The 13,061-nt window shown below is 40.5% G+C and overlaps 1 protein-coding gene across 2 annotated transcripts in view; it reads right to left on the bottom strand.

Moving 5' to 3' along the window:
• Positions 1 to 329: 329 nt before the first annotated feature.
• Positions 330 to 13,061, bottom strand: part of SLC25A12 (solute carrier family 25 member 12) — a 78,750-nt gene continuing 66,018 nt past the window's right edge. For both annotated transcript variants that reach the window (XM_010982517.3, XM_010982518.3), the window contains 5 exons: positions 7,439 to 7,579; positions 5,486 to 5,624; positions 2,742 to 2,900; positions 2,529 to 2,619; positions 330 to 1,030 (listed from right to left, as the gene is read on the bottom strand). In XM_010982517.3, the coding sequence (XP_010980819.2) occupies positions 832 to 1,030; positions 2,529 to 2,619; positions 2,742 to 2,900; positions 5,486 to 5,624; positions 7,439 to 7,579 (729 nt within the window). In that variant the 3' untranslated portion in view covers positions 330 to 831. The remainder of the gene's footprint in view (positions 1,031 to 2,528; positions 2,620 to 2,741; positions 2,901 to 5,485; positions 5,625 to 7,438; positions 7,580 to 13,061) is intronic.

Genomic DNA, 13,061 nt, shown 5'->3' on the forward strand with positions numbered 1-13,061 from the left:
TTTGAAAGGTAGGCCCTCGCCTTGCTGTGTCAGAGGAAGGCAAAACTAAACCAGTAATGCTGGAGACATCCCCGTTTCCATATGCACGTTGACAGGAGAGGAGCTGTCTAGGAAATGCCTTTTGATTGATGAACAGATAAGAATCTAAACACACATGAAATACAAACGGAAACACATCAGCACACGCAAGTCATTAGCCTGGTCCTCTGGCCCCCACTGGCATGCATCTTTTCCAAAAGATCTCTTATTCAGTGGTGTCAGCACTTGGTCTCATTATGCTTCTTATTAACAAATACCTTTTTATTTCAGAATGGAAAACAAGCCAAGAATTAAATACATCCAATATTGATGCTTTATTTCCATAAGTCATCAATAAGAGAATGAATTTAACTTTAATACATTTATTTTCCTGTGATTCTTAATAAAACACTTTCAAAACATTCTGTACATTTCAAGCCACTCAGAACTGCATTACATTCTATAAATGTGATTTGTTGGGATGAGGTGCCAAGACGTCTCTGTACAAAGATGTACAATATGTACAGTCACTAGAAGTGCAAGCTGTGCAAAGCAGTCTAGAACACTAATTCATGCCAAGGCTTAGAAAACACTTCAACACATAAAACTAAAGCTGCAAACTGCATTGTGTTGTGGTTTTTTTCCTGGGCAAATGACTACTTTATAAACAAATATATGTATACGCCATATAGAAAGAACAGTTTGACTCCTCAGCTCAGTCAGCACCATGCAGCTGACTGGATGCATTACAGGGCTGCTCTCCCAGGCCCCTTTCTTTAGGGCTCCATTTTGCCACATTCAATGGTAGTCTCATCACTGAGCTGCCGCCACCACCTTTGGCTGAACCCCAGCAACACTAGGAGATTTAAATTTGGGGAGATAAAGGCCAAACTTGTTTTCAATGCCAGCAAAAGTGGCTGTGGCGAGTCTGTATCCACCGATGTGATCGGGATTGGCAGGAGGAAGGTCTGCGATGCGTGACTTAGGTGTCGGTTCTGAGCCAGAGGGTTTGCTGTTGATAGAAAAAGCCAATGGTTAGGGTACTCAAGACTGAGGAAGATGGCACACAACTGAACACTTTCAGTCTGGCCCATGTGCCACAGACTGTTCAACTATTCCCTTGTCATTTATGCTGCATTAGTCATGCTTTATAGCTGCTTTATTTTTTTAAATATTTACTTATTTATTTATTTATTATTTAAATTTTGGCAGGGCAGTGGGGGGAGGTAATCAGGTTTATTTATTCTTAGAGGAGCTACTGGGGATTGAACCCAGGATCTCCTGCATGCTAAGCATGTACTCTACCACCTGAGCTATACCCTCCCCTCTTACAGCTGCTTTAAAAGCAACACATTCATATATTTGATTTAGAAGAGAAATGGCCTCAATTTCATATATATAAACAGACCTGCAGAAAAGAGATCAGAAGACATATTCAAAAACTAACTCTCTGGGAAGGAGGATTATGGATGATTTTCTCTTTCATACTTTTCTGTTTTCCAAATTTTCTACACTGAGCATAAATTAATCATAGGAAATTTACATTTTTCTTTTATTTTGACATAATAAAAAAGCTAATTTTTAAAATAATAGACTCATATAGGTTATTACCAAAATTATTTAAAGAGAAATAGATACAGTTCTTACTTTTACAGAAATGTAAAAGTATAGAAAAGCCTGGAATTGAGAGATTGCTGTTCTGACTTTCTTTGTATCAGTTCCTCTACCTGGTTTAATAGCTAATTCTCTACTTGGCTTCTGAGCAGGAAAAGGGTTCACAAGCTTATGAGGTAAAAACTCAGATATGGGGATTTTATCTTTTGCTAAGAAGCTGATAATTGCTTGCTCTGGGTACAACCTTCCCACCCACCAAATACAACAAGCAATTCCTCTTCTATCCAGCACAGGCTTCAAATACTAAGCTTTAAGAGGCCCAATTTCTGGCCCCAATTTCATCAGTGGTTACGTCCAGGGGCATAACCTCTCTCTGAATCTTTTTTTTGGAGGGGACAATAAATTAGCTCTAAGAACATCTATACCTATCTAACAACAAATTATGGCGAATAATGAAATCTTGGAGGTGTGAAAGGGCTTGACTGAGTCTTTGAAAGAATGTTTACAAAAGTGTTACTAATACAAATTTATATTACTTCTGGTTAAAAGGATATATATATATAATATAAAATACATAATAAAAATCCAAATAGGGACCTAAGTCCATGAAAGTTAGTATTTGCTTACAATTAAAAGACAGTTATTCACATAATACTTTAATTTGCTGCCTTCCTAAACTTTCCCCAAGTAGCTGCTTAATACTGGGTACAATGTCACCCTGTCCAGGTCTTACTCCCCCTAACACTGAAGTTTCTCAAGCCCACTGTTTGCTTTAAATGCATTAGTCCTGGAGGATCCTCTGTCCTGTCGGTTTCTAAGAGTTCCAAAAACCGCCTTTATAGGCCAAACAAAGGCTTGTTTTGGTTTTTGGTGCTATCTTTATAGGCTGCACTTACAGGCCTCCAAAATCAATGTAAAACCACCGCTGGAGAAGTTCATAGGTGACCAAAGTGACACCAAACTGGGGAGAGGATCGAAACACTCGAGCTGAAAGAGAGAGATGAGATGCGGGCAGTTAACAGCGGGATGACTGTGGCAAAGACGACCAGTGAGTAATGGGAGCAGGACCCCAAAGTCAGCCAGCCTTTCTGCGTGGCCCCAGCCCCTACCTGCAGTCCCTTTCCAAAATGCCGAGGGCCCTTCTTCCCGGAGTATCTTCCTGAAACAGTCGATGACACCGCTGTATGTCGTCTGGCCAGCACGGGCAGCCACTTGCAGTCTTGTCTTGATGACATCAGCAGGGGTCACCAGAGAAGCGGCAGGTACACCTTTCAGGAGGAAGGCACATTTAATTCATCCAAAGTACCTTACAAAGGATAGAAATACTGCTAACATTAACAGTACAATTAGCAACTTTAATTGCTTTAACTCAAAGCTTCTTAAATAGATACCTGGGCACTAATGGAAAAAAGGATATACAAGCCTATTTGCTGCTTCAGTGGGGTCAGGGCAAAATTATATTTTCTTTCTGAATGAGGAAAATCATTTTACATTGCATGATCCCAAACAACTGTGAGAGGAAGAAATGCAGCAGCATTACCAGGACAATTCCCACCTGTTCCCCTTTAGGTTTCAATATTTTCCTTGCTTTCTTTTCTTAAATAAGACATGGTATTTTCATGTATAATAAGAAGTGAAGATAATGTCAATTTAATGAGCTGCTAACAACATCTGACACCAAACTGTAGTACTTTCTGCTCATTCCTGTCACCTTACTGTGCAAGGTGAATATCAATACTCATATCCACTCAGCCGTTTGAGGGGCTAACTTGAGAGCTGACTGTGACTCCTTTCAGACACGCGTATCTGACAGAAGTCATTACAACTGAAGCAGAGGAGGCCAGGCAACCAGTTAAGGAACAGTAGGGGAACTGATCATCAAAAGGCCTTGTCATCCAGCCCTGTGCCCCAGCTCCCTGGGGCCATGTTGAGATTGATCAGCAGCAGGACACACAAGATGGATTTCATAACCACACCTTTTACTTATAAAACAAAACAGGGAACAAAGGAGCTTATAACTCCTTCCTCAGGGAGAAGAAATTCAATTTGGCCTGAATGTCATGGATCATCACTGTGCAGACGGAGCTGGTAGACTTGGGCGGGGGGCAGGGGGGTTGTTAGCGATGATGAAATATCCTCCCCCACAGCCCTCCACCTCATTTAGGTGAAACTAGGTAAATTGTCAACTTTGAAATTTTCTGCATTCTGAATGTTCTCAATGCCTGCCAGCAAAGCTTTATAGGTAAAAAGTAGAAAAATTCATCTTTCACTCTGAAAACTGACATCAAATATCTGTGGGCAAGAAGTTGGCGCTGACAGTTCCATGAAAATGTTTACTTGGTTCCGTCAACCACTGGCAAAATGCCTGTCCATGATTAGCCTGTTCTTTGCTGCTGACTGGAAGACAGAGAGAAAAGACTGGAGGGAAGACTGGATGGCCCTCACTTAAAACAGGGAGACTTTGGTGAGTATCTGAAAGGAGCTGGACGAACACTCAGTGCCAAGACTGAGCAGGTAGCTTTACTGGCTTTCCGATATCACTGCAATTGATTGCAGTTCTAAACGCCACAGAACAAGGGAGTCGCTAGACTCCAAACAAGGGCCCAAAGCTCCCTGGGAGAGCTTCTTAATCACAAGTCATTCCCTTATCATCATGGGTGAGAAGAATAACATGTCCAGCCAACACCCCCAGAACCAAGGGCTCCTGCCACACACCACATTTCAGGAGGTACTTAGGCTGTCCTGCTGTGCTTAGGCAGCAAACCAGAGGAGAACGTACCCCGTAAGAGCAACACAGTGCCAGGATCCCAGGTGGTCAGAGTGACACTGAGCAGCTGGGGACAGCACTGGGTTTGTGTTCATTCACCCTGCATGTTTCCAGCCCTGACCAGCTGTAATGGAGAGCAAACATGTGCCCTTTCCTGCCTCTGTCATTTCTGAGGGCTGGTGCAGCGAAGGGTGCCTGGTCCTCCCCTTCTATCCCAAGTGAGCTCCCTCACAACTCAAGAGGAAGGCTGGGTTGTGACATTAGAAGGAAGCATCTTAGTACCTTCTCAAATTTGTTAGGCTCCTCTTTCAGATGGAATCTCTTCTGTGCCTAATTCGGTACCTTGGACCAAATGGAGGTTTTCGCCTGTTCCGTTGACATTTATTGAGCTCCTATTATTACTATGCTGGCCACGTAGGGAAGGCAAGGATGAACAGAATGAAACCCTTGCCCTCAAGGAGCACCCAGATTAATACAAAGGATGAAACTTTTGAAAAAAACCATTAATAAATGACGAAAGTGTTCACAGACAGAGAAGAGATGCCAACTGAGTGCAGGGTGGTCTGCTGGGTAAGCATTGCTTACTTTGGTCTGACAGGATGATGGTAGAAGGAACAGGAACAGCTTCCTGAAGCAAACTCAAAGCCAAATCATGTAGATTCCAGTATACAGAATTAGAAAGGAAGGGCATGCTAGACCTGTGCATCAGGACGAGGTACAGCAAAGCAACTGATTTGATGAAGAACTTTTCCACCTACTGCCTAGCTTGCCTGCACCCAAGTTTTCAGAGACAGAGGAGGCTAAGAAATATGTTAATGATGAAAACCCAATTTAGATGGGCAGAGCTAATTTGGCTTGAGTTGCTAAGCTGCATTAAGCTGTTTATCCACATTATGCAAATGTAATTAACTCTCATCAGAATTATAGCACATCCCACAAAGGAGAAAAAGCGATCATAAGTAAACTAAGTCAGATACAGACAATAACCCTTCCAGAAATAAAAGGGAAAACTGTATCAAGATTCTGTACTTCTTATGAGAATTGGGAGAAGAAGGGGTTGGTTTAAAAAAAAAAAATTGTAGTTACCTGCCATGGCTCCTGCTGCAAGGAGATTTAAACCTCCCACGTGTCCATTTTCATCAGCCAGAAGTAGTTTGCAATGAGCATAAACAGGAAAATAGATTGCAGAGAAGGGAATGTCTCGGAGGAAACACGCTTTGGCACCCTGTCAAACAGTGAGGAAATAGTACGAAACAGTTGTGTAAACAAGGTGTGAATGCCCTGAGGGATTCAGGGTGACAAGCCTGGGCTGTCCCTCAAACAACATTGGGACTGACGTGGGAGGGCAATGGGAGAGTTGGCGGGGCACTGGGAAATACACACGGCTCAAAGTTGGAGACAGGCTGGTGGATCATGGAGTCCTCGAGTTAGTTAACTGGGTAATGATGGTTTTCCCACAACTAGGAATTTTCTGGCATTTCCAATATAAATTCAGTTTTTAAGGTTAACAAAAATGCAATCCTCAAACCTCTAGGCTGCTTGTTCTGTTTGGCTTTGGTAGGTGCAAGGGGTGTGGGTGGGAATAGACTTGAAACCCAGTATGAACAGCTTGATTTCAAAGAGACCAGCAAAGGAAGCCCCAAAAGTGAACAAATTACCAATTTAACTCACCTCAGCTTAGAGCCCCTGAAGCACCAGCTAAGAAGCTGTAGACAGCAGCAGTGGAAAAGGAAGGTGACTATTCTTGGGACGGGGAAAAAGAAACCACCACTCTTCCCTCCTCATTCCCCATGTCCTAAATAGCGGAGGATGGGGTGGGGGGGACCTCACACAACATATTTCAGCAGGAGATGCCCCTGCGGGTGGAGAACCACCCAGGGACTGCTTGTCTCAGTGACCGGGAGGGTGCAGTGAACACCCTCCTCAGCCCTTATTACCCAACTGCCCAGGCTTCAGCTAGCCAGGCAAATACCCTACCTTTGGTACTTGTTTCCCTAATGGTTCTGTTTTTAAAAGACAAAATCAAGTGTTTTGAAAAAAAAATTCCTGGGACTCTTCCGAAGGATGATACAGAGAGAAACAGTATTAATAAATTCAGCTTTCAAAGGGCATTCCAAAAAGGATGAAAACTGGGGGTAGAGGGGAGGGAATGTGTACAAAGCTCTTTCAAGATAGGCATCACTGGTTTACTGGTTGTAGCTGTGTCATTCTAATTGAGAGAATTTCTAATTTCCAATTTGCAGCTACAGAAGCCAATTTACACATTTCTACAGTGATGGATCTATAAATAAATCAGATGCTGTGGAAACACAGTTGTCTATAAAATCTAAATTTACGTATTCTCCCCTTATACCAGGCAGAAGAATAGAAAGAAAGACTCTTCCTTGTTTAAGAAAAATAATAGCTTCTGCTCCATTACATCTGATCTGTAATGATGGAGTAAGTGTACCTGCAGGGAAGGAATCTATTGACTGGCATTTTGCTAAAGTACAGTACACTCTGGTTTTGTTTTGTTTGGTTTTGTTTTAATGGAATTCATTATTGACAAATCCCACCACTTAACTTCTTAAAGACCTGAATCCTACCAAACTCTACTACTGTTTCACTGTGGTCAAATTATTAAGACAAAGAGAAGCTCCTACTGGGAAGATAACAATAGAGATAACTCAGACTCAAAATAAACATAAGACTATTTTGAAGTCCTAAACCAGCCCCAAAAGAACACCTAAGAAACTTTCCCAAACCACCATCAAATAAAAGACTGTGAACCTAAAGCCAGCAGGTCTGCAGTGCTGGCCTCCCTGCCGGCAGCTTCATAAAAGCCTGAAGACAACAGGAGAGTGTGTTTGTGTCTCCCACTGCCTCTAATAGAAGTGTCCTGATTTTTCCTTTTTGTTTGATTTACTACTCCAGGGACTACCCTGCTGGACAAGATTGCTTTTCCATTTAGGGGGAGAAGTCTGGTTTCCACATTTTTTCACATTTCTATCAAGTACATTACAACCTCTCTACTGAGATAACCCAAGGCAATCTACCCACCTTATACAGACCAAAAAGTCCCAGGTCCCGGAGTACATTCAGGGCACTGACCCTGGGCCCTGTGGTGATCTCTCCAGCTACCTGCAGGCGAATCTTTACTATCTCCAGCGGGTTAGTAAAGATGACCTGAGAACCGCCAGCCTGCAGGCAAGAAAGGAGAGACAGAAGCAGATTTCCAAATCAGAGCCCGATCAGCAGTATAACCAAGGAAAGTTCGGAGAAGTCTCCACACTGTACCACTTTTTTGCCTCCCTCTTTAGACGGGAATGAGAGTCCAATGCGTTGACCGATATTCTGGAGGGACTCTTAAAGGATGGTCCCAAACTCTGTCTCAAGCCAATCTATGTCTAGGTTTGTTTCTATTTGAAATGTCAAGAGTGTTTCTCAAAGCAATCTTTCCAGGGTCAACCTAGTCATATCCAAAATGGCAAAACTAATAAACTCACTTAGAAAACAAAAGTGAAGCCAGATGTGGCAGCAGGAGGTCTAATGAAAAGGGAAGAGACAGTAGAAGGTTGGTTGGTATCTTTTACCAAGCTGGAGCTAAAATTCAGCTCTAAAATAGTTTTCTTTCCTCTTCTTAGCAAGCATTCTCCTCACCTCGACCACCTGCTTCCTTCTCCTTGGACTGTAGGGCAATTAACACAGAAGTGTTTTTGCCCCACAGAGGTCAAAGGGGGAAAGTCTACTCTGGTTCAAATTCTAAAATGGGGGGAGGGTATAGCTCAAGAGGTTAAGCACATGCTTAGCATGCATGAGGTCCTGGGTTCAATTCCCCGGCATCTCCTCTAAAAATAAGTAAGTAAATAAACCTAATTACTTCCCCCTCCCCATTAAAAAAAAAAAGTCACATATTCTAAAATGTATTATCCTGATCAAAACTCTGAGACAGACATACAACCACACCCACACAAAAGAAGGTAATTTAGAAAGACAATTTCAGTATCATTTCAAGACCAAACCAGAAAAATTCTTCAAGACAGAGCTGGGAAATAGAATATCTAGTTACCATGAGTACAAAGCCACACTCCACACTCTTTAGTGGTGACTGAGAGATATCTGAATTTGAATAATGAAAGTGTATTTGCACCTGAAACCTGATAACTAGTAGAGGAGAAAAAAAGAATGTTTAATAAAACTGCTACCAACTCCTTTTGTGGTTTCTTTAAGAAAGAAAAAAAAAATGTGTGTTTATGTGTGTGTATATATGGATATATAAAAATAAATAAAAAATTTAAAACATAAATATATATCTCTCCATTCATGGAGTTAAAAAACTTATTTGCATGTATCTTCATCTCAAGTGTAGCTGTTTACATTATATAATCAGAATCAGATTCGTATAATCATAATTACATTACATAATCACAACCTCACTGTAATAGCATGTCACATGTCAAACAGGAAATATATGCCTCATTGGGCTTGGTAATTCCACAGGTATGGAAAGACTACGAACAACACTCATAAAACTCACAAGCAGCGGTCAACGCCACTTCAATACTCTACCTTTGTCCACATGCCTGTTCATTTTCCACAGCCCTCCCAGGCTCCCTTCCAAGGAGCAGCAGCAAGTCCCAGCCCATTCTCCTAACTGGCCTGGGGCCAGAAACCTCCTGAATACTCCAGTCCCAATCCTGATCCCTTATTCCCATCAACACCCACAACTGCCAACACTGACACAAGATTCCTTACCTCCTTGTGGGAAGCTTATTGTTCTGGATTCCCCAGGGTCCTAATCCCCTTTTTGTCCACCAAGCACTAAGGGTGCAGCAATTTGCTGTCTCTTTCTGGATTTCCTGCAACTCCCAACTCGACACGACCCAGACCACTGGCACACAGGTCCCTGAATGACGACTGACTCAATTTTACATGTTGATTTGTCTGTGTTTCTCTTTTAATCTGTTGCACTGCATCAGGAGGAAGTATTTCAATATTTCAATCTAAGCAAACAATACTCTGAAAAGGATTGCTGGGTGAAAAATTATGTTAAAATGATAATCCAAGTAATTGCTCCCGTAGTTAGCATTAAAGACCAAACCAATTGAAAAATGTTTACTACTTCCCTGAAATCTCTTGTTTAAATAAATAAAGGTTACAAAGACGATCTTTGGGAAAATGTGCTTTATGTTCTAAACTAAAGCAGATTTTTAAAAAAGGAAGAAAGAACAAATTTTTATTATAATCCCCCAAATTTGCCACCATCAGATGATGTTAACCCCTGGGTGCTACTCATTAAATACGGACATTGTTTAAATAAATACAAAGTCCCTTCATGTTTTAAATCATTGGTCAATTATAACATCCTGCAGAGCAGGAGTACTCCAGCCAGCATCCTTCCACCCTGCGGTTCCCTCCTTCCCTCCTCCCTCTCTCACAGATCCTTTTGGAAATAACTGCCAGTTTGAGATCTGAATTTCTTTAACAACTCTTCAAATTTCGTCCTACATGTACATGTAACAAGCTTTCTATTAAAACAGTATAATTAAAAGAAGTAAATGACTATATTTTAAAACACAAACACATTAACTGTTGCATGCTTTGAAGGTCTATTACCCAGCACATATACTAAGTCCCACCAATGCACTGGACACAACCACAAAACTAAACATAGATATATACATGAAATACGATGAGTATGTAACAGTGAAACAATGACACTACAAAAAAGGCACACATCTATGAGTTTCTTTCACATCTACCTATGTACTCTACTATGATTGAGGGAGAAAATTTCTACCAATTGCATGTTGGGTATATGCTTTAAAAATTAATAATAATTTATTAAAACTTTATGATAGACCTAAGAATATGTGGACAAATACGATCCAAAAACACTGAATAACTTTAGAAAAAAATAAAGACTGCTATTTAATTTATCTAAAACGTTGGACATCTTATAATACTTAAAGGGAAACATACTAGACAAATATGCACTGTCCTTTTTTAAAATTTGAGGTTGATCACTCTCCCATACGTATTAAACTGGGGACAGGGGGAAGGAGGGAAAAATCTGCAATTAATTCAACCACTCTGGGAAGAAATCTAGTGACAGAGAACAAGGATTATGACGTTATCACATCCTTAACTGTTTCTCCTCTGAGAAACAAACACATCAGGAAAATATCATTTCTTCTCTATTTTAAGACTTGATTGATTATTTAAGTGATATCGTAAATTTAATAACAGCTTTTCACAGAGAAAAAAACACTACTTACAGTAAATATAATCATTAAATACAGAATTTCAGAAGTGTTAAATTATGAAATAAAAATATAGTAACTTTTCAATGAAAAAAAAAGTACCTCTATTTTTACAAAATGCTAGTGTCTGCTATTTTAAAAAGCAATAAAATTAAACAGAAAAAAAAAGTCAATGCCCAATAAGAAAAGGTTAAGTAGAAACAATTATCTGCTCTTTATCAGGCAGTAAGATTAGGTAATAAAACCATGCCAAGTAACAAACAGAACATAAAGTATTAGGTACCCACTGATGACAAATATGTCAAAATTTACCTAAGTTTAACAAAATCAGAATAGCTTAGAGATGAAAACATTGGTTGCCTCCTGGAAGGAGAAATAAATAGCTAGGAGAAAGAATCTGTAAAGCATATGCCAGTGTACCTTTTAAATTCTGAATCACACAAATGTATTAACTGTTCAAAAACAAACAAAAAAAACCCAAATCACCCCTGGCTCCCCCTTTCACCATCACAAACAGAACTGCTCTCAGAAACAATGGCTTCTTTTAAAGACTAGGTCCTCTCTCACAAAATCTTCCCCATGGTAAATTTAGTAATTTATATACTTTAAATGCTTTTTTAAAAAATAGTTAGCACTAGCTATCTGTGGATCCTAAACTTTTAAAGTCTTACTACCCATGCATATATGAACATCAAAAAAAAAAAAAAAAAAAACCAACCAACTAACCAAATAAAACTAGTGATCTGAAATAACAGACACCAAGATAAATAAAATTCCAAGTTAAACCATGATACACAGCTACATAGTCTTAAATGAACACTGTCTAATTTGACATCTTGTTGCCTCTTGTCCTGATGCCTATGCTAGATAGCATATCATTCCATACAATACCTTTGGTGAATTTTTGCATTCACCAAATCACCAGAATTAACTCCTAACCTCTAATTGCTAAACTTCTATCTTCAAACTTGTTGCTGCAATTTCTTTGTTCTAAAACTGAGCTACAGATGACACAATAAAAGGGAACAAAACCCATTTTTAATGAGGCTTACCTATATACAACAGAAATGAAAAGAAGGGAAAAACTCCCATCTAATCTTGTGTCACAATTTTTTTTTAATGAGAAAATAAACCAACTAAAATTGACGGCAAAAGTTAGGAGAAAAGGATGTAATACTGAAATGTCACCACACTTCTGATGTGCCTGAGGCCACGGGGTTGCACACAGGATTAGGCCTGTTCAACCTCTTGCCCTCACAATCCCACCCTGGGGCACAGTCCACAAAGAGGCTGGGACCTAGCTCTGCTTGTGCCAAGTCCCCTGATTACTTCCTTCTTTGATCTGTTGTCTTATGGTTTGGAACTACTGCCCTCCAACCACAAAATGTCCAATCCGAATAATTCATTATAAAGTCTTCCCTTACAGAGACTGATGAGAGTCTAACTTCAGTTTAAGGCCACACCAGCTCCTGGAACAGATGTACAAAATATATGCATTTAAAATAACCAGAAAATTTTATAAAAGTCACAGAATTAGTTGTCACTAGGACGCAAGAGGAAAAGGAAGAGATAGTGACTCTGTCTCACAACTCACCATCAACCAAACATTCTTATAGATATTTTATTCAGCAATGGGAAATGCTATGGTTCTCTCTAAAATAGCCTAGGATGGTGACAGTTGGAAAGGGATAAGCTAATTTGCTCACGGCTGGATGATGATATATGATAGGGAGTTTGGATATGAGTAGACTGAGTTACACATACCTCCGCCTAGCATAAAGGAAGACTCAAATACTTTGTGTACCCACCACTCTGACATAAATATATATGAACTTTCCTTTGTGAAAGCAAGTTTATTTAGAGAGATACAAATTCCACAGACCGAGTGTAGTCTCACTCAAAAGGGAGAGCGGCTTAGGAGATAACACACTCCACAGGCAGAATGTGGGCCATCTGAAAAGGCAAGAGGGAAAGAGACCGAGAAGGGTAGAGGTGTTTAGTGTAAAGTAAAAGCAGATACACACTCTATAGACAGAGTCAGGCTGTCTCAGAAGGCAAGAGAGAAAGCAACCAAATGTATATGAACTTTTAACACGTGTGCATATGTATGTGTGTTCACGTAAGCATGCAAGCATACAGCCGAATCCACACTGATTCCTGGGGATGGGAGTTGTAGAAACTATTTCCAAACCACCCTTTACAGAGTTGTGCAAGCTCAGCTTGCTGAGGAAGACAAGTATGGGGAGCTGGCAAGCTACAGATCGTGTCTCCCAGGATTTGTAAATCCTCCAGCCAACGAGGGGCCTCTTGCTGTGCCTATATGGGTATGGGCATGGGTGTGGGTATGGGTGTGTGTGTGTGCACATGTGGGGTGGAAGAAGGCTGAAGGGTGGAAGATGGCAGAGCAGAAAGATTACTGG

This window comes from Camelus dromedarius, chromosome 4 (assembly GCF_036321535.1).
Source record: "Camelus dromedarius isolate mCamDro1 chromosome 4, mCamDro1.pat, whole genome shotgun sequence".
Lineage (NCBI taxonomy): Eukaryota > Metazoa > Chordata > Mammalia > Artiodactyla > Camelidae > Camelus > Camelus dromedarius.